Source organism: Sturnus vulgaris, chromosome 1 (genome assembly GCF_052056855.1).
Source record: "Sturnus vulgaris isolate bStuVul1 chromosome 1, bStuVul1.hap1, whole genome shotgun sequence".
Classification (NCBI taxonomy): domain Eukaryota; kingdom Metazoa; phylum Chordata; class Aves; order Passeriformes; family Sturnidae; genus Sturnus; species Sturnus vulgaris.
The window spans coordinates 32,367,748-32,385,142 of record NC_142243.1 but is presented as its reverse complement, the minus strand read 5'-3'; the positions used below and the strand labels follow the sequence as shown (position 1 = coordinate 32,385,142).

The following is a 17,395-nucleotide window of genomic DNA, read 5'->3' as shown; positions in this document are numbered from 1 at the left end:
GTCTGGGTCAAGCAAATGGATCCAAAACCAGTCATGTCAGCAGTGTTTTTGAAAAATGTGAGAGTTTGTTCAGGTAAGAAAGGTTGGATTCTTCTGGAAGGATGTAGATTCTGTTAATGCATCATGGCACCTTGCATGTATCCAGCAGATCCCCAAACTGTTAATTCTGTGAGCTTTTAAGAGGATCCATTTCTAATTCAACTAAGCTACCTTTACATACAGCTGACAATGGAAGTGTGAGGTTCCCAGAGTACAGAGATGAGTAGCAGACTTGCCTTCTACCTGAGATTTGGCAGGCTGTCAAGCCTGTTTGAGAGGAAGCAGTGCTTCCCCTTCAGCTTTTCTTCCCATTTTCACACTTTTTATTTGAGAAGGCACATTCTAGGCCACCTTGCTCACCTGAAGAACTGTGATAAATATGACTTTCCTGCAGGAATGTGAGAGATACCTTGTGTCTGGACTGGAGGAGACGTCCAGGCAAAATTTGCGTTGTAATGCAGGGAATGTCATGTCCTGTATTAAAAAGTCTGATCAAAACTATTAATGCTGTATATTCCAGATGGATGTAATTGGCTGAGCTATTTCTCAGCTGATTTCTTTCTCTTCACTCACACATCCAGTATCATGGCTCTGTCTCATTTCAGAAGTCTCTTTCTTTCTAAGCTTATCCTTACAGAAAGATGAGGCTCTGTGGTGACTCATTGCAGCCTTTTTGAGTACTTAACGGAGCGTAGAAAAAAGAGAATGATTTTTACACAGTGATAGGACAGGGAGGGATGGTCTTAAGCTGAAAGAAGGGAGACTTAAATTAGCTGTTAGGAGATTTTTTACTGAGAAAGTTGAGACCACTGAAGCAGGTTGCTCAGAGAACTTGTGGATGCCCCATTCCTGTCAGTGTTCAATGCCAGGTTGAGTGGGGCTCTGAGCAGCCTGGTCTAGTGGAAAGTGCCCCTGCCCATGGTGGGGGATTGAAACTAGATGATCTTGTAAGGTCCCCTCCAACCTGAGATAATCTCTGGTACTGTAAATCTTCCTCGATTGAGATCACATTTCTGCTTGTCTCCTACAATCAGACCACCCTTTCAGTGATACACTGTGCTTATGCTTAACCAAACTTTGTGAAAACCTAATCCCAAAGCTGGAGAAAGTTCTTTTGGTAGGTACACCACTAGAATATTGAAAAGGATCTACTATTCACTACTACCAGGTTGATTCTCAGTAGAAATGTTATGTGTTTGGTACTGCAGTTTAATATATTTTGGCAAGACAAGGGAAATAGCTTGCTCAGTATTTGGCCAAAACAGCTTCTAAGCCCTTCTGGTTACTTTCAAGAAGAAAGAAACAAAACCATAAACACAACATTTTCCTTAATCTTGCAGCTGCTCCTGTTAGTTCTTAATTAGAATTAAAAGACAAAATGTGTTCTCTCAAAAATTTTGGTTAGGACAACTGCACTTTTGACTTGTGTTGAGGTAGTACAGCATCCTTGGATGGTCTGTAGGGTGTTGATTGACAGGAGCTGCTCAGCCCCACATTTCCACTGCTTGTGGCCTGTTATGTGGTGTGTGTTGGGAGACTAAACTCAAAGCAGGAAAGCAGAGCAGCTTACAGTTTTTTTCCTATTAAATGAGGCACAAGGAAAATAAGAGACATAACGGAGTGCCACCAATAATGTGGTGGAATTACTGGATGCCTTTTCAAAGATGGTTTCCCTGTAAGGCCTTATTACACAAGTAATGAGCATATTACCTGATGTATTTTTTTTTCTGGGTTTATCGAGGTGAATTTTAAGGATTCTGAAGATGGACAAATGAGGACAGCTAGAACACTTGCTGATTTTTTTGTTTAATTTTGTTTAATTTTTCTTTTTAAGTTTTTTTTTTTTTTTTAGCCAGTCAAGTTCTTTTTGGGAATACTTCCCTATGTATCTTACAGGGAGTGCCATGAGTACTTACATATCTGGAATAGTTCTTTTTTCCCTAATTTGCTTCATACTGGTCCTTTTTGTTATTATACTCTATGTATTAAAGTATTCTTTGTCTTTTTCAAATATAAGGGGATGGTACTGGCACATACCATTTCCTGTCAGTTATTTATAGTTCTGCATCTGCCAAATCCTGGCAATAAATAATTCATGAGGTCTCTGATCAGAAATCTTGAAACTCATGTTACATTGTCATTTGTAGTTGTTCCATAAATAAAAACGATAAAAATACTATGAGATTTAGACTCTTCTCTTTTTTTGTTGCTGCAGGGTCTTTCATTTAAGAGTTCCTCATGGCAAAAAAGAGAGATTAGCTTTTAATTAGTTTTATCTGATGAACGGTGACTTCTGGTTTTCTTGTAGTTTCCATTTATGTCATATTCCTCATAGTACTTGAGCTACTTCCCTGGCTTTCAAATTTGTTTTTAACTTAGTTCGATTTAATTTATTTTATTATTTTTACTTTGGGGAGGCTGCAATTTGCACCAAACACAAAATCTTGAGTTACTGAGTTTTTGGCAAAAGAGTTTTATAGGAAAAAGGTCATCATTTTTGGTATCTTATTTTTTGCTTCATAACCTACAAAACCTACCCTTTAAACATGGGCTGTTTCTGTCTCTGATGACAAAAGGTTTTTTGAAAAATTATGGCTATGCTGTGGTTATGAACTCTGTGTGTGTATGTATGTGCAGGAAAAGATACATATAAAATTCTGGCAAGCACATACATTCAGTGAAGGATGGTATCATAAAAATTGTTTTATTCAGTGGTATTGTTTCTATCGAAATGAAAAAGAACCTTATCTCTCTGATGATACATAACAAAGTGTAAAGATGGATCCTTGATTATATTTCAACATCAATTGGGTTTTGTCTTTTTTTCTTATAGCCTTCTTCTTCTTGAATCTCTCTTAACAATTCAGTTCTTTGGAAGAAATAAGATCTACATTTGGATTTTCTGTTTAAGCAGGACAGCTGGGAAATTGTAGAAGGACTCCGGGGAGCAATGAATTGTACCCAGGAGCCACAGAAGCAGGAGGGATGCTTGCTGAAAAAGAGGAAATGGCCTCTGAAAGGCTGGCACAAGGTAGGGAAGGAATGTGTATCTGAAAGCTTGATGCCACATGAATGGGACTTGCTTGATGTGATTTTGTGACAAAAAGGTTACTTAAAAGCAAAGAAAAGTATTCTCCAAAGAAATGGAAGAGGGCAGGATGTGTTTGTGCTATTTTTCTGTTTGTGGCTTTTTTGGTGTGTTTTGTTTGTTTTTAATTCTCTTTATTTCTATTCACAGAGATACTTCTTTTTGGACAGAGGGATTTTGAAATATTCTAAAAGCCGAGCTGATGTAAGTGACCTGAAACCCTTTAAGGCCTTTATAAAGTAAAAAATATAAAAAATAACAAAAATTCCTTACTGTTGGCAATGAGAAATAGAGTTTTCAGTAGTTCTAAACAGTAGGTTGAGAGGGGAAGAAATGCTGATTTCATAAGGTAATATTTATCCTTTTGCTTTCATCTGGAATGACTGTGTTTTCACTTTTTACTTTTTTTGCAGATAGAGAGAGGAAAACTTCATGGCTGTATTGACGTTGGACTTTCTGTCATGTCTGTAAAGAAATCAACAAAATGTATAGATTTGGATACAGAGGAGCAGATATACCACCTGAAGGTAGGTCTTCAAGATTTTTATAACCTTGCTCCCAAACTAATACGACATTAGCTGTGTTGAGTGGAGCACTATTTTTTTTTGACAGCAAGAGATCTGTTAGTTATACTAATGACTTCTTTGTCTCATCAGATTAGTTTACACTTCATCACTTGAGAGGTCTTATTGTATTGTTTCAGGGCCCAGAATCAGTAACCCTGTTCTGAACAGAAACCTGGCAGATGCCTCATGTTCAGCAGCGCTTTTTTCACTTATTGCACAAGTGCTTTTATTTTCAGTAGTCGTATCTAAGTATTTTCCATAGTCAAGTATGGGGATTTATACTTGTGGAATAAATTGTTTTGAAATACATCAACACAATCAAATTTTATTTGTAATTAGTTAAACACTGACCTAGCTTTAACTATGGCAATTAAGAAATGACAAATTAAATGTGTGGGGGTTTATTGAAATTTTAAGGGTTTTTTAATCTGTAAGTTGCTCTAGTATTGTTCTGCATTGGAAGGCATAATTACTAACTGTAGTTTCTTTTTTTCCCTGACTTTATGTTGTGATTTCTGTCATGCCTAAGCTCATACAGTGCACACAAAGAAAAACTTTCCTGATACTTTGCCAGTAAAGGTCAGCCAGGCTAGCTGTCTAATAAGCACAAAATACCATAATTTCTTTTTTAGTTATTTTGGATGTGAATGTCATCAACCCTGAAATTTTGTGTAGGTGAAGTCTCAGGAGCTGTTTGATGAATGGGTAGCAAAACTTCGCCATCACAGAATGTACCGTCAGAATGAAATCTCCATGTTTCCTCATGATGCCAATAATATTTTCTTCCCTGCGTCTACTACTACGGACTCTGTCCCTGGTTTCTGTGATTCTACTCCAGGTAGAAAGGTAATAGTTGTTATTTATAAATAATGAGCTTTCATAAGGATTTAAATTAGTCTAATGTGTGTTCATTAAATAAAGGGCATAATGGAAGCTTGTGGTAGCACTTAAGTTATGTTCTAAAATGTCAAGTGGAAAATTTATTATTTATTGATTTACACCCAAGCAGTTTCCTTTATGATGCTGTTAAATTTTATAGTAGTTTTTTCACTATTTTAATCCAGTAAATTGTACTTTCACAGTGAATTTCAAAACTGTTTGAGTAAGAATCCTCATAGTTTTTGGGACATATATGGTATTTGTCTGATATGTGCTAGTGAATATTAGTCATAGAAGAGTATACTCAGCTAGGGATTTTTTTCCCTTCGGCGTTTTGCTGTATACCCTTTAGCAAATAAACCCTCTCCCCTTTTACATGAATGAAGCTGACTACTTAACTAAGGAGTTTATAGGAATTATACAAGAAGCCATCAGCTGGGACCAGTATTTATATTTTTAACTGAGGCAGAAGCATTATTCAGATCAATCCAAGGGCTGTGCTGTAGGTGGATATGGGGTCTGGATGGGTCCAGTCAGCAGTGTGCATGTGTTTTGGTAAAGTCTGTGAATTGCTTTCACAAATGACCTGACAAATGCTCAATCCAGCCCCATTAATGGTCTCTTTGCAGTTTCATGGTGTGTGTTCTGTGCCTGAACACAGCCTCTGTGCCTTCAGCTGTCTGTACATGGACTGGCTGACCCTCACCCAAAGCAGCTCTTCTGCTCCAATGTAGAATTACTGGCAGCAATGCCCTCCTTGTTCTCCTTCTGTCTAAGGCTTTCTTTTCCCTGGTGTCACTACTGTACTATCTGAGCAGACTTGTTCCCCAAGACCCACAGTTCATCCTGTAACTGAGTGTGAGTTTTAGCAAACACAGAGCAGTGTCTGAACAGCTTTTTGCTGGTGGTGGAGAGGGCGGGGATCTGTGTGAGCGGGCGCTGAAGGAACCATAAGTCACCGTGCTGCGGGAAGAGGGCTGCTGTGCAGAGCTGTCTGCACGCATCCCGTGTGCCAGCAGCTCGCAGCTCTGACAGCCTGCTCTCCTGAGGCACTGTCTGCAAGGCTATGGCAAATCTCCTGTGACCATTTACTTGTTTTCTCCTGAAAAACAGCAGGGATAGAAATGGGGAAGAATACTAAGGGCAGAAATGGAACATTACAAAGTCCATGGTGCATTTATGCTGGTGCCCTCAAAAAAAACCCCAAAACCCCAAACCTATGTGACCAGCATATCTAAAATCTATGCTTACTGTCAGGAAACTAACCATTTCTTCTTTGGCATGAAAGACTTTAATTCAGACTATTAATCCAGATTTGCACTGCAAAGAAGCCCTACTTATTTTCATGTGAAAAATAGAAGGGGATAGTTCTTAAGCTGCAGTTAATCACCTTAGCTGTGCTCAAGCTAAATGGAAGTCTGCCAATTTACACCAGCCTTAGCTTGGTGTTAGTTGATATCACTCCAGCATTTAGGTTATTTTGAGAAATATATATCAAATGAACTTTGAGCTGCATTTTATTTGCTTTTAGCAACACCTGATCAGTTTTTGCATCTTTTTTTTTATTGTTGAGAGACAGATGTAGGTATCTACACGTGTTTATGTGCAGTTCTTGGATTCTGAAACTTAACTGATCCAGAGTTTGGAAACTTTGCTGATCCAAAGCAAAACTATGTAAACTGGAGCTACACAATCTCTCTTTTGTCTGCTTCTTGGCAATCCCTACGTTCTTTCTTTCCTCATGTTCATGTCAATTATGTATATGAGTTCTGGAAAAGCTGGTTAGGTGAGGCCAATTTCTGAAGAGATAAATGTGGAATTAGTTCACAAAATGCCATATAATTGCCCATCGTTAAATTCAATTTACTTCTTTTAAAGGTGCTGAGACGATTATTTGGATAGATATATGTGTGTGTGTGTATATATATGTATATGTCTAAATATATGACTAAAGCTTGTACAGCTTTATGTAGGAATAAGCCAGCTAAGCTGCATTGATTAATTTAAAAACAAGTGTGCTCACTGATACTTACTGCTATTGCATACTGACACAATACTGAATGACGTGGATGGTGCCTTTTATTTTATTCTGAAACTCAGATTGGTGGTTATACCATAAATTTAAAAAGGCCAACTAAGAAAGCTGCAACTGACTGAGATGTAGATGAAGTTTGTTATTAATAGATTTAAAATTAGTACTACTGGAGTTCTGATATAAAGTGAGCAGGCAGTAACAAGGTTTGTAAATTGTATGCTTCAGAGAAGAGGCAAACAATTTAGTCAGCTTTTCTCATAACCAGTAAAATGTCTGTGTAATGGCACTCAGATGAAACAGTTTAAAGCTGATTATTAGCAAGATGTTGACAAAGAATGTGATTTGTGCTTCTTCCTGACCTGGGTTTTATTGAAAATGAAAGGTTTAGTAAGATGTACAAATGATTAGGTATTTGAATTATTTGTAGTTACATCAGAGGAGAAAACGGCATTGTGGGCCACAATCAACTGGTAATAGAACTGGGTAAAAATTGCTTCCCATTGGAAGCTATTTTATTAAGCTCAGTTAGCTCTTATGCAGAATTTCCATAATCTGTTGAAGCACCTGATGATGGGCACTGCTGAAATTTAACTAAGTGTGAAAATGTTTGCTGAGGTGTTGTCAAAGGGTAGCCTTTAGCCAGATAAGGTGTATGGCCATCCCTGTATTAAGGCCTGTCAAGCCAAATCCATGCTGAAGCCATTCAACCTTGTGTAAAATTTTAAATGACATCTAGTGTCAAAATTTTAAATGATATCTTGCTTTTACACTGAAAAACAGCTTTAACAAATGTGTGTGTTACATCTAAGTTACTTTTGGGGCTTCTTTGGGAAGTGAAGAGGAGGAACAGAATGTCTGAATTTGGTCCTCTTCAGATATACTTTAATTGCTTTACAGAATCACTAGGCTGGAAGAGACCTTCAAGATCAAGTCCAACCCATGCCCTAACACCTCAACCAAGCCATGGCACTGAGTGCCACATCCAGTCTTTTTTTAAACACATCCAGGGATGGTGACTCCACCACCTTCCTGGGCAGACCATTCCAGTACTTTATCACTCTTTCTGTAAAACACTTTTTCCTAATATCCAGCCTATATTTCTCTTGGTGTAGCTTAAGACTGTGTTGACTTAATTTATGCAGAACTTGGCCCTTCCTCAATGTTTAGTTTTCAGCAAATTTGCATAGTTCCTCGATTTTTCCTACTGCTTGTGGGCAGCAGTTACATTAGTTATTATGGCATTGTGCTCAATGACTATATACCTAGTCTAGATCATACACTTTTCCCCCTCCATGTAATTGATGCCTTCAGTCCTTGTCCATGTTCATGGCCCTCAACTGGTGGTTGTCAGAATTTGTGCATACAACATTAAAATATTGTTTTAATAATTGTTTTAAAATATTGTGTTAATAATTCACTTGTTCTTCTTTGGAACAGGCAGGCAGCTTGACCAAACAGAATTCAACGTCAACTGGAGGTAATTTGTCATTTTCTTTTTCGAGTAATGAGTCCAGGATTTCATCTTGGCTACAGTCTTCTGAAGACATGGAAAAATGCTCAAGAGGTAATGATATTTGAAGAAAGTTGAAAGTAGCCTAATATTTCCCCTAGCTTTTCTTAACAATGAGAGTATTGTACACTAAGTAGTCATTACTGTTAGAATTTTCTCTGAAACTGGAGGAAGAAAAGAGGTGGTTGTTGATTAAGTGGTTACTCACTTGTGTGCAAAAGAACTGGTAATTTTGCATGTGGGGGTATCAATTGTGGGCAGCTCTTCAAGGAACCAATTCATTTCAGCACATTTTCTTTCATATGGGAGCATCACGTTGAGTAGTAAAATTTGAACATCCTTAGGCTGGAAAAAGAGAAGCATCCAAAACCTAGTAACTTAAAAAGCACTAAGTCTTTGTACTTCAAATTCACCTTCTGCTTTCATGCTTTTCTAGGAGCATGAAGATCTTTCTCATGTTGGCAGAGTTTATCTGATATTTATTTGTTAAATTTCTACCTGCCAGTGAGCTTCATCTCTAATGCAGAGGAGCCTCACCTCTAGGTCTGAATGCACAATTCAGTGTTGATGCCTGTGGCCTTGTTACCCTCACCATGAGGAGCTCTGACAGATCTCAAACTGCAGAAATTATCACATTCTTCTCATTTTTCTGCATCCAGCTAGGAAAAGATACCATGATCATTTTGCACACCATATAAATTCATTCCAATATTTTGAACTTGAATATAGAATACAATTATTTCATCATTTCAAGTCTAATGCTTTTAGTCAATGAGTAACTTAAGCTAGCTGCAATCAAAATAAGACTAACCTATAAAGAAAGAAAATTGTCAGTGTGTCTGTTACTTTAGGGCAACTGAAAATATTCTCTTATTCCAAACAGACCTCTCCAACTGTCACACATATTTACTGGAAATGAACCAGCTGTTACAGAGCATGGATGTTCTTCACAGGACATATTCAGCACCTGCTATAAATGCTATGCAGGTTTGTTGTTTAAAAGCAAAACCAAAAACTATTTTCCCTTACAATTCCAAAAATATAACCCCAAATCTTAAAGAATCGAGGTATTCCTTAGTGTTGTTAGATTTATGGCAGTCTCTATTGTTTTTGTCCCGTGTGTTGTTAAAAGGTTGGACCTTTTGAAAGCCCAAAGAAGGAAAAGAGAGCACACAGGAGGTGGCGATCCAGAGTTGTTGGGAAAGAGGCTAAAGGAATGTTACAGGTAACTTCAGTCCTTTCAGAGCCCATCTTCCTCCAAAACTTAGTTGTTGATCTCTTCTTGGCATGACCACTTAAAGAAATATGAATCCTTTTTAAGTAGAGTCCTGTGTTAGCTCATTTTAAGTGGTAATATATCAGACAAAACACAAATGTGTTGTCATTGGTGTCTGCAATAGAATCTGTCCAGTTACCTTCAAGACACTGGCCATGTTTACCCATTTTCAGTCTTCTCTTACTTGTTTGGTTGTTTTTTTTTTTAAATCGGTACAGATTTTTTGCAAATTCTCTAGATAGTTTTGTGCACATTTGCATCCAGAGGCTATGTGATTAGATATTTATAAGTGGGGGGAAATAACCTAGCATATGTAAGAGATCTCAATGAGCTTGTTTTGTTGAGTTTGGCAATCTCCCATTATGGCACCTTGGGCAAAGTTATACCTCTGGTTTCATTTGCCAGGTGTCATCCATTCAAAGCTTATTGATAATTGACAGTAATTTTTTTTCATTTTTGATGTCTCCAATATGGAACCCAGGTGGGTACAATAAAACAAATTTTCTTTACAGTTTATAAAAACATCACAAATTACTATCCTGCTTACAGGTGCCTTCAGTATTTTCTGCCCCAATGAGACTGCATGCTTCCAATCCAAACTTATCTACAATAGATTTTGTAGAGGAAAAAAATTACTCTGATGGCTCTGAAACATCATCAGAATTTACTAAAATGCAAGAGGACTTATTTCATGTTGCACATAAAGGTAAATGAAATTGTCTTTTATAAATGGTTTTATATCATCCCAATTTAGGTAATGCTATGACTTCTGAGAATGCTTCCTGTTTATTGTTTAGAAAAAGTAGAAAACACTCTTCCTTTAATTTCCTTGAGGAATTGCAAGTGTTGAGATCTTGAGTTGTTTGAAAAAGGTGGCTTAATCACCACTTTTTAGGGTTTTTATTCAACCCCTTGTTTTATGTTTGATTGTTTTATTTGTTGCCAAAAGGTAAAATACCTAAAACCAATTGCTAGAAATACAGCAGACTGTACTCTCTTGTGTTTGCACGCATGTTTGTGCACATATGGGCACATTTATGTTTCTATATTCTCTGTGCTTCACTGTGGTCCAGAGTCAACATTTGTTGGTGATGCAAGGGTTGCTATGGTAGTAACCTATTTTTAGTGTATACAGAAGAGTAAATCATGCAAAGCAGCCAGAGGGGGAGCTTGACTAGAAATATTTCTTCCCTCAGAAACATTTTTCATTAGCAGTGCTTTGTTCCATCACCCTTCCACCAGAAACATTTTTATTGTTTAAGTGATCTTGGTGGGGGAGGCACTTAAGCATTTATAGCTGGAAGGCTTTTGGGAGGATTGGCTTTGTCCCCTTTGGCACACGATAATGGCTGATGGTATCAGTCAGCATCCTTTGCTTGCTGGTCCCCTTTGGTGCTGATGCATCTTGACTCTGTTATGCAAGGAATGCATGTATGTAGTAAACTTCATAAAGCCAATTATAGTCAAATCTGACGTATGTTTTCCAAAAGAAGAAAAGTAGTGAGGGTGGGATACAGTTGGAAAAGTTGCTGTTAAGCAGAGCAAAGAAATCACCTACTCAAGATCATCTTACGGGAATTGCCCATGACAGAAATTTTGATTAGATTGATCCACACATTTGAATTAACTTTGTTATATTGACTGCAGAATCATTTTACTATGAGGATAAAGATTTTTTCCCTAAAGCTACTTCATAGCACACCCCTTACCAAAAAAAAAAAGAGTAGAGGAGAAAACTCCTGTGTCACCATTTTGATACAAATTGAATAAAATGTAATATTATTAGTTAGCTAGGTAATAACTCTTGAAAAGTAAAGTTAGTACACAACATATTAAATGTCATTGAAGGTCACTGAAGATTCATGTTAGCTACATATAAAACAAAGCCTAACAGAATAGATGACAGTAGCTATATTTCCCTCCCCGCTGTGCGATACTGTTAAAGATTTCTTTGGGTAGTATAAGAATTAGCTTTGATAATGGTTTGCAGTGTTGGAATATACCTTAAGAATAATTTTTCAGAAGACTGAATTAGGTTACATAACTACTCAGTGAAATAATGAAGATTCAGGTTAACTCAGAGTGGATAATTAAAAGAGAGAAGTATTGGGAATTTCTTGTTGTTTGCCCTTATCATGCATCCATACTCAGATTTTCTACCTTCATTTCCCTGTAAATGTATTCATTCTTGCACTGGCAAGTCTCATGACTGTATTACAGGGCTTGATCAGGTCCTCAGAAGTCCTCTAGCATTCCAGTCAGATGAATGTTGAAAATCTACACAGACAAATACTGCTCAAATAAATTTTTATTCCTTGCTGTTAAAGAGAAGATGCAATATTGTAATGGTGAAAAAATCTAAATGGAAAAAAAATTCTAAAAGTGCATTTCCCCTATGAAACTCCCTGTAATGATTTTAAAACTGCATGACCCGTTGTCTGATTTAAATGTATTGGGCTGGTGATAGTGCCTCAGGAAGGAGTAGAAGTGGCAGCATAATATGCACATCATTCAGGATCTGACCCTTTGAGTCACTGAATCATCTAACAAGCTGAAATTTCTCTCTCACAGAAAGAGATGACAAAACACAACACCACAGTTGACTTGCTTGTGGGGAAACTACTAACCCTATAGCTGTGGCACAGTATGTGTTATAGCTGCCTTTTTTTTGATTTTTTTTTCCTATTTGATTTTTTTTTTCTTTTGTCTCTTCTTCTCCCCCACTGGAATTTATAAGGAATATGGAATAGAGTCATGACCATCTGAAGATTCAAGCTAATTGGGAAACAAAAGCAAGTGAAGAGCAGATGTGGTTAGTTAGCTTTGTTGCCATCTGTCACAAATAATCAGAGTAATTTTGGCTGTGGCTAATATAGTCAACACAGTAGCCTTCACCATAAACATGTCTCCTACAAAAAAATCTACCCTATAACCTTGATTAATATTACTTGTTTTTAGTAACCCACTCTGGATCTCTCAATCTAAATTCTTGTTTCTCTCGCCATAAATGATGCTTTATTGGGGTTTTATGTAACTGGTGTATATACAATTGGTTGCAGCTGTTTTTAACTATCACTTTTTATGAAATTGTTCTAGTTTACTTCACCTTGAGGTCGGCTTTCAGCACCATATCTACAGAGAGAGAAAAGCTGAAGCAGATGCTGGAGTATGATGCATCCTCATCTCCATCTGCACAAATAGTGGGCTTGAAGAATGCCTTAACATCTGTAAGTGACATACTGAAGCTCAGCAAGCTTCATTGTCATCAAATACTACTTTTAAATTTTAGAGTAGTTAATTTCTGTTTCTTTAGTGTCAACTTACTTAATCATAGTAAGTTATTATAGATGTTTTTCAAAGACTTTGCTAAATGTTAAAGGTATTGTCAGATCACTGGAGTTTGATAGATGGATTGATTTAGGTATGTAGTCTAATCTGTATCATTTGAGATAAAGAATCAGAGGGCTGCTCTGTGACCATGAGTCTACTTTCTTTCTAAACATGCTTTCTTTCTAAACATACTAAACTCACTTCTGATGGGTTGCAGGTTTTCTTTTCCTTTACCTAAACAGCACTCAAATATTCACTGTATGACTTGGCATAAAATAAAGGTGAGAGTGGCTGAATGCACTCAGCTGTCCCTTCTAATGCACAAGAGCTTCACTATGCTGCACCAAGGCACTGCAAAGCAAATTCAAGCACAACTTGTTTATATTGACTTCCAACCTCAATTATCTCTCAGTCGTCTAAAAGCAGCAATGGAGCTGTTAGGGCAGAGTTCTAAATGACAAAAGATTGTGCTCTTTAAAAAGGTGGGGGTTTGGTTGGTGTGCTTTATGTAATTGTAATTTGAGACCATAAGTTTTCAGCTTGGTCATGTTTAAAAATGTCAACCAAACTGATCTGATTCCAGAGAAATGAGGGCAATCATTACCATGGCCTTAAAATTTCAATGTTTATTGCAAACACCACATCAGATGCAGGGGAGACTCTCTGGCACTGATCACTGTGATGTAGATAATCTTAGAACTATTTCAATATGAAAAATTCCCTTTGCTTTACAAAAGCTGCATGTGGTTGTAGTTTTTAAGTGTATGACATGCCTCTTTGCCTGGACCTATAGAGGCTGCCATGTCTCCACAGTATTTAGAGAAAGTTGAAGCCTGTTTCATAATATTGTACTCGTTCACTTGCACTTCTTTGTTTCTGGCTTTCAGATGTTCCACTTCTGATATTTGAATAGGTGACTTTTATTTTTCCAGTGTTATTTGTCTATCATTTTATATCAGAAAATCAGTTTTAAGATTGTCGAACTCAAGGAACACTCAGTTTAGCATTAATTGTTTTGTTTTCTGGGCAGTGAAATTTGGTTGTCCATCTTCGTCCTGTATGTGTCCTTTAAAAAGAATTCTGTTAGGTCTTATCTGGTGCTTAATTAGTCTTGTAGCCCATCCAGAAGTCATCTGTGAACCTTGGATGTTTCAGCAAGGTAATCACCTATGAGGGATCTTCTTTAGCTGCAGATCTGTAATGTCATGATGCCAAGAGAAATTTTCTCACCCCGTTCAGCAGAGATCCTGTAGGGGAATGGAATGAGCTTCCTTTGAAGACATTTGGAAGTGTGGATATGAAAAACTTGACATATTTTTAAGACTTCCCTGTAAGAGAGAGTCTTGTGTTAATGACTTTGGCTTAGTGTTTATTGCTGTTCATTTTAGTTTTTTTTCCTGTACAAGAGGACCAAGAAAAAAATCACTCACAGGTTGAAAGCTATCAAACATAAGTCTGTTTTGCTCCCATCAGCCTGGCAGTAAAAGAAAAATTCACAGATTTAAAGTGGATAAACCACCACAAAACTAGCATGTCTGCCTCTGCTTCTCCCTCATTAAGACAGCATCCTTGACCTACACACATTCTAAAAAAAGGAAATACAGAGTGGGAAAAGATAGAGTATTTCTGGTTTGGGAGGAGGAAGAAGACAGCAGGAAGAAGAATACATTTTGTGGCAAATAATAAAAATGGGAAGATGCCATTACAGGAGAGCTATTTTGCACTTGCCTGATGAGGATTTAACACAGTGCTGACCTTTTGACACAGTAGGGATATATATACACACCTTTATGGCAAATTCAGACCACATACAGTTAAAGCCACAAATAAGTTTTCTACCCTTCATCATCACATTGAGCCTACTGTCTTTCCTGCACCCAAGAGAGTTTCCAGCACAATTTACTGCCAAAAGCAGAAGAATGTGTGGGATAAAGCGGATGTATAAACACATCCTGGTATTGATTCAGATCACTAAAATGGGATGTAAGTCTTCAATATTGGTCCAAAATTAGTAACACAATCTTTTATTTCAGAGACATTTTCATTGCAGGGTTAGGCTCTCTTCCTACAAGTCTAATTGACATCTGTCTGTCAGATGCACCCGGAATAAGTAAATAACATGTAATAAACATGAGTTTGCAGTAGAGGCTTTTTATTCTAGCCATTGCCATTATAATCTGATAGGACATGAATTGCACCTGTTACCTGTGTGAATTTGTCTTATTTCTCTGTCATTGGAAGGCAAAGGAAACTGCCAGTATGGGAAAATCAAATGGTTTTGGATGTGGCAAGAACTAATGTTGAGAGATGGGAGTGAAGGAAGGGAGCTTGAAAAGAAAAATATCCCTGCCATCTTTGACTTTTTTCTTCCACTTATGTCTCTGTTTCCTCACACTGGAAAAAAAACAGTTTTAATTTGAGACATAAGTAGTAAGATTTGAAGCATTTATAATAAATTATTTGCTGAACCAGTAAAACAATGATATGGTGGTGGTGTTTTATACTGCACTTTAAATAGTCTTAGCCCCTTTTTATACAATAAAACCACGTTCAAGTTAGTTGAGAGAACTTTATATCCCCAATATTTTTGTTAAATATTCCAGGCAATAGCACAAAACACAGATCTTAAAGACCGGTTACGCAGAATACATGCCGAATCTAAGATCATTGATTCAGCATCTAATGCAAAATCGAGCCCAGATTTGGTGAAGGTGGGTATGGATTTCCTCTCTCAGTGATGTCCGTTCCTCCAGCCCCTATATCTAGACAGTGCTGCCCAGCTGCCTCTCGTCCTGTTCTCTGTGCCTCCCTGTGCTGTGGTGTGGTGTGCTAGCAAAGCCAGTCTGCTTTCCTGGTTGTGAGTCATTTCTGATGATGCACTGTGTAATACTAGATTTCAAAGACTTTCCTTGTGAGCAGGTTTCCTGAGCACATCTTCCATTGCTTTTTGCTACTGGTTCCTGGTGTTCTCCCTCGCCTCCTGCCTGCTTCTCATTCAGCATGTACAGAGCTGCCACCTGGTCACCCTTGTGCCACTGTTTCTCTTGCCCTTTTAGTCCTCTGTTAAGTTCCATAGATCTTTTGTTGCCCATCTAAGTGCTGTTAGCCCAGAATGTTGGCTCCAGTGTGGATCATGTAAGGTTTAGAACGACTATCAGACATTTCCATGAAAGGATCAAAGTTAATGGAACCCACAAAAGTCCTTTCAGCCACTTAGTCTTCTTTGTGTGAAGCCAGGAATCTTCTACATCGAGTTAGGCAGTTTGAGATTCAAGTGATGTTCAGACAGTTTTTTTTGGCTCGCTGCAGAATGCATGTGATTATGGTGTAACTATAGGTCATAAGATGTAGATGTTAATGGTGTTAGTGAGGGAACCCAGAACTGTGTTATTTTTGATGGATTTTTCAAAATGTTAATTCATACAAAAACCTCTGCTTTGCTTGTAGTATAAATCTTTCATTAGAACTTGAGTGGATGTAATGCTGGGGCTTTTATGTAACTAATTATTTCCTTTTATTTTTGAAGACAGTTTAGTCATTCCAGAACAGATTCCATCTGTTCGCTTCTAGTTCAGTTCTGTTTTAGTGGAGCTGTGTTTTGGTCATATTTAGCTGTTCAGTTTTGGAGTTTTTTTCCCTTTAGGTAGTTGATCATTCTAATGCCTTTTGCTTTAAAACCCACGAGAATTTGAACAGCACTTTAACTGCTATCCATTGTTAGTTTCAGGAGCTATTTTCTTATTTAGTGGAGGTCCTTGCAATGACAATGGGTTATTTCTGAAACTTGTGCTATGTGCTATAGACACACAAAGAGACGCATATGACAAAAATAGCTTTCAGAAGGTCCTTTGGAGGTTGCATTCACAAATTCCCTCTGGCATGGCTTGGGATGGAACTTAAGGATGAAATCACTTATACTGGAGAAGCCTTATTTTAAGACTGTCTGAGGACTGTGATACAGTAGTGCTGCTGTGAGGAAGACGGGGCCACTGCACAAAATTTGTCACTATATGAGACATTGGGTGCTGTGATACACCTGAGAAAATTGAAGCAGTATAAAATAGTATCTCAAGTCTTTGCATCAAGGAAAAGTTTTGTTTGTTGATTGTGTAATTTAATTATATTTCCTTGGGCCAAAGTGGGAATATGGAATGAGAAAACCTGAGGCTTTTGAGTTAGATATAAAAACCTGATGCTCTTTTATGAGTCTTTCCTGCTCATTTTCCTTCTTGGATTCAAAACAGTATTGGAAACAATCCCAAGTAGCAATGCTTATGTGTGTAAGGTTGTTTTTTTTTTTAAACTTGTAGGCTAGTGTAATTGCCTTCCTACAGGAGGGACAATGTTGAGGTTCTCTTTTATCCCTGCTGTAAAAGGAGGGTTTTTTCAAGTCTTTCGTTTAGCAGTTTGTTTTGTTTCCATGTCACCACTATCAGCGTGTACCGAATGTCATTCCCTATCGTAGCTAAACCTACCAGCAGAAAAGCTTTGAAAGAAGATTTGTCACCTTGATCGTGGGCTTGTCAGGCTGTTTATTTTGTGGGCGTGTCAGACTGTTTATTTTGTTGTTCTGAAAACAAAAATACTACAATTCCTTCAAAATTATGATATGGAAGGCTAGTAAAGCACATCATGCAGAAAATCTTGGGAGCAGCTAATACACTCCTTTGGG

General features: G+C 37.6%; 1 protein-coding gene across 9 annotated transcripts in view; it reads left to right on the top strand.

Annotated features, from left to right (window-relative positions):
• Positions 1-17,395, top strand: part of OSBPL3 (oxysterol binding protein like 3) — an 84,906-nt gene that overhangs the window by 43,112 nt on the left and 24,399 nt on the right. For 5 of the 9 annotated variants that reach the window (XM_014894323.2, XM_088163137.1, XM_088163131.1 and 2 more), the window contains 10 exons: positions 2,951-3,070; positions 3,278-3,331; positions 3,541-3,654; positions 4,369-4,539; positions 8,045-8,171; positions 9,001-9,104; positions 9,250-9,342; positions 9,943-10,099; positions 12,490-12,620; positions 15,327-15,434. In XM_014894323.2, the coding sequence (XP_014749809.1) occupies positions 2,951-3,070; positions 3,278-3,331; positions 3,541-3,654; positions 4,369-4,539; positions 8,045-8,171; positions 9,001-9,104; positions 9,250-9,342; positions 9,943-10,099; positions 12,490-12,620; positions 15,327-15,434 (1,179 nt within the window). Of the gene's footprint in view, positions 1-2,872; positions 3,071-3,277; positions 3,332-3,540; positions 3,655-4,368; positions 4,540-8,044; positions 8,172-9,000; positions 9,105-9,249; positions 9,343-9,942; positions 10,100-12,489; positions 12,621-15,326; positions 15,435-17,395 lie in introns of all 9 variants that reach the window. The other 4 variants (XM_088163156.1, XM_088163168.1, XM_088163164.1 and 1 more) reach the window with 4 other exon arrangements.